Source organism: Emiliania huxleyi (genome assembly GCF_000372725.1).
Source record: "Emiliania huxleyi CCMP1516 unplaced genomic scaffold EMIHUscaffold_51, whole genome shotgun sequence".
In the NCBI taxonomy this organism is placed as follows: domain Eukaryota; phylum Haptophyta; order Isochrysidales; family Noelaerhabdaceae; genus Emiliania; species Emiliania huxleyi.
Window position 1 is genome coordinate 339,380 of NW_005198167.1, and position 9,874 is coordinate 349,253.

A 9,874-nucleotide genomic window follows, 5' to 3' on the forward strand; every position below is an offset into this window, starting at 1 on the left:
AATGCCGCCAAAGCGGCTGCGCCCACCTCGGCCTCCCGGCGGCCTCGTCGCGAAGCTCACGCCGGGCGTGCCATAGGCGCCGCGGCTCGACCCTCCTCAAGATGAAGATCACGATCTTGCTCCCCTACTTCATTGCAGTTCGCGCCTTTGCGCCCGCGCCGGACACGACGCCGACGGCAACCTTCTGCAACGACGGGATTGACATGCCGCGATTCTCGGCCAACGCAGTTGTGACCATTTACTGGCTGCAGGCTCCGCTCTTCTCGATTCTCCCCCCCCCCCCCTTCCCCCTTCCCTCTGTCGGGGACATTACCGATCGCATGCACCTCTACCACACTGCTGTCGCATTCGAGGTTGTTGATCAAGGCGTAGCCCGGAACTACACCATGGAATTCGACTCCACCACATCTCTCGTCGGAGGCATCGTCCCACATCTCTCCGGACAAACACCATGGAATGCTCGCTACTGCCTGAGGCCTCCGGACTGCCCGAACTGCACCGGGGGGCTGTTTTGGGGCCCCAAGCACTGGACCAAGGCGCTCAAGCCGGTGCTGAAGGTGCGCGGGGAGCACCTCAATCGTCTGGCCTCCGATTTCATGCCCCTGTACAACCACTCCGCACTGTACCAGCCGTTCCGGGTGACGGGCAAGGAGGCCGGCGCCCCCGACCGCATAGAGGACGTGACGTGCAACACGGGCGCACAAAATTTGCTGGAGTATCTCAGCCGCATCAGCGACAGCGGGTCGTTCCCACTGATGAACACCTCGCGCTTCACACTGCACGCAGCCACCGTCACCAAGGTGAACGCCTCGGACCCAGAGCTGCTGAGCTTCTACCAGGAGCTAGGCGATGTCATTCACCTGAAGCGCCTTTACGAGTTTGTTGCCTTGGCGCGTGGGCACAAGTTTGTGTACTCGCAGGGAGTGTACTGGCAACTGAGCGACTTCTTCCACCCGTACGTGAGCATCGACTATGTGGCTGCCCCCGACCCCTTCCCCCCGCCACACGCCTTCGAGGAGACAGAGTAACATTGCCGAGGCCTTCTCCGCCTTCGAGGTGACAGTGTAACATTGCCGAGGCCTTCTCCGCCTTCGAGGTGACAGTCATGTCCGATAGCTCGAGACGTAGGATGCAATAGTGCAACGCGAGCACAACCAAGCAAGGATGGCGCGCATGTAACATGCAGATCGATCACCCGACCATCCCTGCATGCGCGGGACGGCATTGGGCCAATCCTTGAGTGAGCGCTGAACACTGACTGTGCGTGAGGGTGGGTGGGTACTCGGCCGCTCCAAGGACTATCTTAGGATTGTCAGTCTAGTCTAGCGTGCGTGCAGCGGTGGCTCGGAGCGTTGGCGCTCTCGAGCCACGGCCTGTGGCCGGCTCTATTCCGGTACGGGGCCCGCAGCGCTGTCAGCCTACGTCTCTGGACTGCCCTCTGCCGTCGCCGTCGCCATAGTGGCGACATCTTTTTTGCATAGTTCACAATGTTGACCTTCACACCTATCCTTGCTCCTTCTGTGGTCCAGGGAGCGCGGGGAAGGGCGCTGGGAGCAACACGGAGAGCTCCGTTGCGGTTTGGACGTTTTCTCTAATCAAGATGTTACTTGTTAGCGTGTCATAGAGATTAGAGTGGAATTGCAATTGGAAGATGGAACTAGCCTAAGAGCTAAGTGTGTGTGTGTGTGTGTGTGTGTGTGTGTGTGTGTGTGTGTGTGTGTGTGTGTGTGTGCCGTGTGTGTGTCTGTGTGTCTGTGTGTGTGTGTGTGTGTGTGTGTGTGTGAATCTCTGTGTGTGTCGAGACAGCTCAGACAGGGCGCATGCGTTATGCGTAACGACGCTGCTAGAGATGCCTGTCGGGTCAAGAATACTCTCACTAGCCGTCCCGCATGCCGCATCCCCTTCGCCCAGCTCCTTTTCGCCTCGCTGCACTCCACCCCTGGCTGTGCGCCACGACCCGCAACACGCCGTTTCATCGTTCGCGCGAGGCGCGCAGACAGACAGGTGAGAGCGAGTTTCAGTTTGTTATTAGTAGTTAGTGACTTGGCCTGACACGCAATTGATCGCCTCCATCCATATATTTGGCTGACACGCTCTCGGCGTGCCACCCGGCGCTCGCCTTTCGCCTGACGCCCAACTACCTCCATATCTCATGCATGTACATTGATCTACTCGTGTGCAGGCTAGTTCCATTTCACAGTGGCACAGCGTGCGTTAGTTACACAATCTTGCTTGATTTTGCGCCATTCGGTACCTCTCGCTGCCTTCCAGAGGCAGCTGCGGCCCCGCCGAGGGGAGAGAGAGAGATTTTTGAAGACCAACAAGAAATCACGACTCTCACAGTGATTTGGGCTCGGCAGCTTGTTAGCCCTCAGCCGAAGCTGGGGCCGGTCCCGTAGCCGAGAGAGCCCGCGCCGATGAGTTCGACGCGGTCGGGGGGGCCTGCGGAGAGGCCAGCGAGGTGGCGATCGCTGTACTTCATGGTGTCATCAAGTGACCGGCTGACTCGCCAGAGGTCGATACTCTGGACGACCCATAGGATGCCACGAATGCCTGAAGGAGAGGGAGGCGAGGCCAGAGGCAGGCTCAGCTGCTCTCGGGTGATCCCGCTTTGGTGGCTGAAGGACCCGATGGTCCTATCACATTCGCGTTCCGAATCGTGGGGGTAGAAGAATTCGAGTAGAAATCGAGTCAGCACATCCTTGTAGTACATTTGCAATTATTGCACGCCGCGCCGCCGTCGGCGTACTTATTGGCAGCAACTTATTGGCGCGGTTTTCGCGATGTCTCCCCTAGCTCTGGGTCGCAATTGGCGATCCCAGGCGGGAGCAGAGGCCTCGATTCTCTGATCCCACCCTCCTCCCATATCCCCTTCTTAGTTTCACGGAGAGGGGTAGAGTGCGAATTCCGCAATGTGTGCCATGTATTGCGTCCTCGCGATTGTAACATGCGGATATAACCAAACGACTCTGTTCACAACCGCAAGTTACCAACGCGGTATAGGCGTAAAAAAGTTTCTAAAGGCCATTTTCGCACAAGATAAGACGAAAGATAACAATAAGCGGCCAGGCCCAAAAAAACAATTTCCCGAAGAATTCCTCGAGCGGCTTTCGCCCGCCCCCTGCCCGCCCGCTAAAAGGTGGCCCATTTCGCACAAGCACAGACGGTTGAGGAGAACCCGTCGCCTTCACGGCGTGCTCGCCGACGTCATGCATCTCGCCGCGTCGCTGCGCCTCGCCAAGCACGACCTCCTGGACTTTTTGGACGAGTGCTGCCTCGGTGCGCTCCTTCCCGGGAGCGAGCAGGAGCGCCTCGTCGCCGAGCCTTGCCTCGGCGAGGGCGGCGCTCTCTATCCTCGGCCAATGGTGATCTACAGCCGGCCATTCGCGTCGCCAGCGTGCCGGCGGGACTCGAATGGCACGACCGCATGGAGAATCTTCGGATCAGCCGTGCTGGCTGCCGAGAGAGACGGCTCCACTTCTCGTGCTCTTGGCGTCTCGGCGACCGGCCGAGGCGCGTGGCGCTGCTGATCGACGACGCGCAGGAGGAGTACCGCTCGCTCATGCCGCCACGCGTCCTCTCTCGCCTCTGCGATCTCGTCACTGCGGCGCGAGCCGCCGGCGCCGTTTCTCTCGGTCGCACCGGCGATGACTGGGAGCCTTGTCTGGACCCCGTCTGAAGCCCGTCTGCAGGCGTCGTCGTCCTCTGGTCCCGCTGGTGCCGCACCTCGCCCACCGACGCGCACTACGGCGCCCTCGACGAGTACTTTGGCCCATGGGGCGTCGCGTCGCACGACAACCCGCTCTACCTCGCATCGGACAAGGGACGCGCCATCATGCACGAGGCTTGCTCGCCCCGTTGCTCACCCCCACGCCACACGCCGCAGCGCGCGGCCTTTGGGCGCCACTTTCGCCTTTGAACGCCTTCGAGCGCCGCGCCAGCTCCTGCCGGCACTCACGGGATGTGGAGATGCGAACGGGTAGCCCTCCCAGCCTCGCTGTTTGCATGGAGACATTTCCCTCGCCCTGGCCTCTCCTCGCCCTTGCCTCCGCCGCCTCGCCCTCGCCTCAGCTTCCACCGCCGCCCCTGGCCGCAGCTTGCTCCTCCGAGAGGTCGCGCGTCATCGACTCGCACGCCTTCGACGCCTTCGCGGCGAGGCGGCCAGACGGGCACTTCCGAGCCGCGGGCGGGTGTCCTGTCCTGTGGGCGTGTCCGCGACGCGTGCCCGGACGTGTCCCGCAGGCGCTCCGTGCTGCGGGCAGAACTCGACGCGCACGGCGTCGACACGCTCCTGCTGGCGGGCTGCTGGACAGAGTCGTGCGTCCTCTCCACCGCGGTCCGGGCGGTGGCAGAGGACCTCAACGTGGCGGTGGCGTCCGACGCCGTCTTCACGTGCGCGGACGCCGGGCCGGCGGCGCTGCGCGTTCTCGGCGTGTACTGCTGCATGGTTCGCGCCGCAGAGATGTCGGCGTATCTGCGAGACCTTGCCTCGGCTGGGACTCTGGCGGAGGCTGACGCGACGGCAGTCGAGCGGACGGCAGCGCTGCCAGTGGCGTTGGCGCAGCCTCTGCCTCCTGCCAGCGCTGAGGCCACGTGATCTCGTCTTCTCGTGTTCCCCTCGCACTTGCCACTTGTTTTTATACTCCACCGCATCGAAATACGTACACCCTCTCACGCGACATGCACCTGGAACCACCTCTCGACTGGCGCGCGACAGACAGGGCACCGCTCCATCTTTGCGGAACACCGCCCGCAAGCGCACACATGGCCACACGGCGTCGCTATGTGAGACTTCGGGTCGGTGAAGCAAATTATGCACGTCGTCTCGCCGCCCATCGTGGACTCCGGCGGCCGGCCCGTGTCGAAGCTAGCGTCTGCGAGCGAGACGAGGGCGTGGGGCGGCGGGGGCGCGCCGTGCGTGGGGGCCGGTGCTCCCGCGTCGGCCGCCGCGGCCGCCGTGGCGGACCTTGGCGGGCGAGAAGAGGGAGGGGCCTCTACCGCAACCGCCGCCGCCTCCGCCTCCTCCGCGCCATCGGTCGGAGTATTCATGACCGGCTCCTCGGTCGAGACGAACCGGTCGGTCGCCTCGGCCGCGGCTCGCTCCGCCTTTTCAATCTCCCCCACGAGGGCAGGCAGGGCCGCCGCGTGCGACGCCGCCGCCGCCGCCGCCGCGCGCCGCTCCTCGAGCGAGGTGCTGCTCGTGAGCGCCTGCAGCGCACGCAGCGCGCTCGCCTCCGCAACCGCCGAGCCATGCTTTCGCATCTCGGCCGCCGCGGCAGTGGCGGCGGCCGCGGCCTCCGCCGCCCGCTCCGCCGCCGCCACCGCCGCCGCTCGCGCTGCCGACTCCCGTGCCGCTACCACCTCTCTCTCTTCCGCCTCACGTGCCTCCGCCTCCTCCGCCGCCCTCGCCACAGCCCCACCTGCAGCTGCCCTCGCCGCCTCACTCAACAGCTCCTCCTCTGCCACCGCCGCCATCTCACCTCCTCCGGTCGGCGGCCTCGGCGGCTCCGCCGCCTTCCTCCGCCGCCGCCGCTCGCGTTTCTGACGCTCGCGCTCTGCCGCCTCTGCCGCCGCCTTCTCCCGCCGCTCACGTCTCTGACGATCGCGCTCTGCCGTTTCTGCCGCCGCCTTCTCCCGCCGCCGCTGCTGCTCCCGCTCCCGCTGCTGCTCGTAGCGTGCCCTCTGGACGACGATCGGTGGCTCTTGAAACGGAGACAGCACGTGCTCAACCGTCCAGATGACCACGTCCAACACGGTGAATGCTGCGCTCTCGAACCATGTCGTAAGTCGCCGCGCGCCGCCCTGCCAGTTGGCGAAAACGATGAGAAGAAGGGGGGGTGCAAGCCCCAAAAATCAGTCCCCGGTCCAATGGAAGGCGCAGAAGGATGTCACACAAACGAGCGCATCAAGCCAGCGCCAAATGACCATCACCCGGGCGGAACAAAAAAGCCACCACGGCTTCCGCCACGGCTTCCGCCACGGCTTCCGCCACGGCTTCCGCCACGGCTTCCGCCACGGCTTCCGCCACGGCTTCCGCCACGGCTTCCGCCACGGCTTCCGCCACGGCTTCCGCCACGGCTTCCGCCACGGCTTCCGCCACGGCTTCCGCCACGGCTTCCGCCACGGCTTCCGCCACGGCTTCCGCCACGGCTTCCGCCACGGCTTCCGCCACGGCTTCCGCCACGGCTTCCGCCACGGCTTCCGCCACGGCTTCCGCCACGGCTTCCGCCACGGCTTCCGCCACGGCTTCCGCCACGGCTTCCGCCACCGCTTCCGCCACGGCTTCCGCCACGGCTTCCGCCACGGCTTCCGCCACGGCTTCCGCCACGGCTTGGGTGTGTGATGGGTGTGATGGAGGTGTGATGGGTGTGTGATGGGTGTGATGGGTGTGTGATGGGTGTGTGATGGGTGTGATGGGTGTGTGATGGGTTGTGATGGGTGTGATGGGGGTGTGATGGGTGTGTGATGGGTGTGATGGGTGTGTGATGGGTGTGTGATGGGTGTGTGATGGGTGTGTGATGGGTGTGATGGAGGTGTGATGGGTGTGTGATGGGTGTGATGGAGGTGTGATGGGTGTGTGATGGGTGTGATGGAGGTGTGATGGGGGTGTGATGGGTGGTGTGATGGAGGTGTGATGGGTGTGTGATGGGTGTGATGGAGGTGTGATGGAGGTGTGATGCCGCGTCATAGCCGTGCAGACCCTTGTCCTCGTAGCTGCGATGTACCGGATCAAACTCCTTGAGAACGAGAAAGAGCAAGAAAGGGTGAGAAGACAGGAAACGGAGAGGCAGTGAGGGTGAATTCGCGACTGGCGCCTACCGCCGTTCTCAAGCTGCGCCGCCTCGCGCGCAAAGTCGCGCGCGGCAGCGTTGACCGCACGGCCTACTCGCCCAAGTACTCGCTTTCTTTTATGTCCCACCATGCAGAGCGCATCTCTCTCTCTGTTGTGCGAGGCGTGAACCGCGCCATTCGCTCTCACCTGGCAACCCTGTCTGCACGTCTCGCGCGCGCGTGAACAGGGCTCCAGGCCCCAAATTACGTGTGAGTGTTAGAGTTGTTTGGTATTGCTAAAAATCTCTCTCTCTCAAAGAATTTTACAACAACTCCCTCGCACAACACTGGGCACGGGACTGGTGCGCACTGGCACTAACACAGGTACACCAAAAGAAGTTTTGAGACGGAATTCCCTCGCACAACACTGGGCACGGGCTAGGGCTAAAAAAGAAAGAATTTTTGACAAAACTCGCTCGCACGACAAGGCACGGGACTGGCGCGCACTGGCACTAACACAGGTACACCATGGAAAAGAATTCTTAAGATGGAAAAGAAAGAAAACAAACAAGCGGCGAGGGATAGGGGGGGGAGGAGGACAGGGTCCCCACCTGCACGAGCAGGATTTTGGAAGGACGATCAGGGGGACAGGAGAGAGAGAGATTTTTAGCAATTGTTGTTTGGGGACAGGGTGGGGCTCTCCTGCTCCTGACAAGGGACACGACAGGCTCGCAGCGCGGTGCACGGTGGACTCCCAACTCCACTGGCTGGCGGTCTCATCTCAGTCTAGCGACCTGCCTCCAGCTTCTCGCTGGAAGTCTCTCGCTACCACAGGCACACTGACACAGGGGTGGCAGGGGCGGCGGCAGGAGTCTCCCACATACTATGCGGGCCTCACTAGAGGTGCGTCCTGTGTGTGTCCTGGTCCTTCAGGTCTTGAGGGGGAAGGGGAAGGGGCTGTGTGTCTGTGCATGCGTGTGTGTGTGTGTGTGTGTGTGCGTGCGTGCGTGCGTGCGTGCGTGCGTGCGTGCGTGCGTGCGTGTGTGTGTGTGTGTGTGTGTGTGGGCGGTGTGCGAGCCGCCCTGAACGCCACGAGCGCGCCGCGAGCGCCGTAGCGCCGCAAACGCCGGCGAGCGCCGTCCGCAGCGTCTGTGCTTATTGTGCAAAAATGGCCTTTCTAGACACTTTTTTTGTCTATACGCCTATACCGCGTTGGTGTCCAGTCCGTGTCCGAGGATAGGTGAAGGTCAACATTGTGAACTAGATGCAAAAAAAGATGTCGCCACTATGGCGACGGCGACGGCAGAGGGCAGTCCAGAGACGTAGGCTGACAGCGCTGCGGGCCCCGTACCGGAATAGAGCCGGCCACAGGCCGTGGCTCGAGAGCGCCAACGCTCCGAGCCTGGCGCTCTCGAGCCACCGCTGCACGCACGCTAGACTAGACTGACAATCCTAAGGTAGTCCTCGGAGCGGCCGAGTACCCACCCACCCTCACGCACAGTCAGTGTTCAGCGCTCACTCAAGGATTGGCCCAATGCCGTCCCGGCACCGGACCAAGGCCCGCGCATGCAGGGATGGTCGGGTGATCGATCTGCATGTTACATGCGCGCCATCCTTGCTTGGTTGTGCTCGCGTTGCACTATTGCATCCTACGTCTCGAGCTATCGGACATGACTGTCACCTCGAAGGCGGAGAAGGCCTCGGCAATGTTACACTGTCTCCTCGAAGGCGGAGAAGGCCTCGGCAATGTTACACTGTGTCTCCTCGAAGGCGGAGAAGGCCTCGGCAATGTTACACTGTCTCCTCGAAGGCGGAGAAGGCCTCGGCAATGTTACACTGTGTCTCCTCGAAGGCGGAGAAGGCCTCGGCAATGTTACACTGGTGGGTGCGTTCACTTCAGTGAGCCTCGTCCTCCACAATTGGCATCGACTGGGGGCTCGATGGCAGGGGGAAGGGGTCCGGGGCAGCCACATATTCGGACCAGACGTACGGCGAGTAGAAGTCGCTCAGTTGCCAGTACTCTCCCTGCGAGTACACAAACTTGTGCCCACGCATCAAGGCAATAAACTCGAAAAGGCGCTTCTCCTTTGACCCGATGGGTGGGCCTTGAATGACATCGTTCAACGTCTGGTAGAAGCTCAGCAGCTCTGCATGCACCGCTGGGTCCGAGGCGTTCACCTTGGTGGCTGTGGCTGCGTGCAGTGTGGCGCGCGAGGCGTTCATCAGTGGGAACGTCCCGCTGTCGCTGATGTTGCTGAGATACTCCAGCATGAATTGTGCGCCCGTGGAGCACGTCGTGTCCTCTATGCGGTCGGGGGCGCCGGCCTCCTTGCCCTTCAGCCGAAACAGCTGGTACAGTACGGAGTGGTTGTACCGGGGCATGAAGTCGGAGGCCAGACGATTGAGGTGCTCCCCGCGCACCTTCAGCACCGGCTTGATCGTGAACCTCAGCCCCTTGGGGCCTCGCTGCGTCCAGTGTGAGGCGTTGAACATCAGCCCCTCGGTCAGGCAGTAGCGAGCACCGTTCTTGAAGTGGAACTGTCCGTCCGGAGAGATGTAGGGGGCGATCTGGGTCATGCCTCCGGTGGCGTCGAATTCCATGGTGTAGTTCTGGGCTACGCCTTGATCAACAACCTCGAATGCGGTAGCAGTGTGGTACATGCGCGCCCAATTGGTAATCGGCCCGATATCCACCGGGTATTTGGGCCGGCGGATAAACGCCGAGAAGAGCGGAGCCTGCAGCCAGTAAATGGTCACAGCTGCGTTGGCCGAGAATCGCGGCATGTCAATCCCGTCGTTGCAGAAGCGCTTTGGCTTAGCTGTTGCCGTCGGCGTCATGCCCGGCGCGGGCGCAAAGGCGCGAACTGCAATGAAGTAGGGGAGCAAGATCGTGATCTTCATCTTGAGGAGGGTCGAGCCGCGGCGCCTATGGCACGCCCGGCGTGAGTTTCTCCGACTAGGCCTTCACTCGGTTAGGCCGATATGGGCCCCATTCCCCTTTGGTCGCCTTGGTTTTGAATGCCTTACCTCTTTTTGTCCTTTGTGGATGTTTTATCCGTTCCTTGCAACTTAACGCCTGTGGTACACTGGCACAAATTCTCTG

The 9,874-nt window shown here is 62.2% G+C and overlaps 3 protein-coding genes across 3 annotated transcripts in view; 2 read left to right on the top strand and 1 right to left on the bottom strand.

Annotated features, from left to right (window-relative positions):
- Nucleotides 1-1,498, top strand: part of EMIHUDRAFT_436971 (hypothetical protein) — a 2,704-nt gene extending 1,206 nt beyond the window's left edge. The window contains exon 3 of the mRNA XM_005766462.1: nt 77-1,498. Coding sequence (XP_005766519.1) covers nt 102-1,028 — 927 coding nt within the window. The 5' untranslated portion in view covers nt 77-101 and the 3' untranslated portion in view covers nt 1,029-1,498. The remainder of the gene's footprint in view (nt 1-76) is intronic.
- Nucleotides 1,499-2,371: 873 nt separating this feature from the next.
- On the bottom strand, nt 2,372-2,713 carry EMIHUDRAFT_212075 (hypothetical protein; the record flags this gene model as incomplete). The annotated part of the gene is made up of 2 exons (XM_005766463.1): nt 2,372-2,553; nt 2,644-2,713. 2 exons carry the CDS (start codon nt 2,711-2,713, stop codon nt 2,372-2,374), a joined length of 252 nt encoding a protein of 83 aa, XP_005766520.1.
- A 199-nt stretch (nt 2,714-2,912) lies between these two features.
- On the top strand, nt 2,913-4,655 carry EMIHUDRAFT_451855 (hypothetical protein; the record flags this gene model as incomplete). Its single annotated transcript, XM_005766464.1, has 5 exons — nt 2,913-3,365; nt 3,545-3,635; nt 3,693-3,844; nt 4,097-4,169; nt 4,243-4,655. Coding segments are annotated over 5 exons (1,182 nt in total), but the record flags the coding sequence as incomplete, so codon positions are not given.
- Between the last annotated feature and the right edge of the window lie 5,219 nt (nt 4,656-9,874).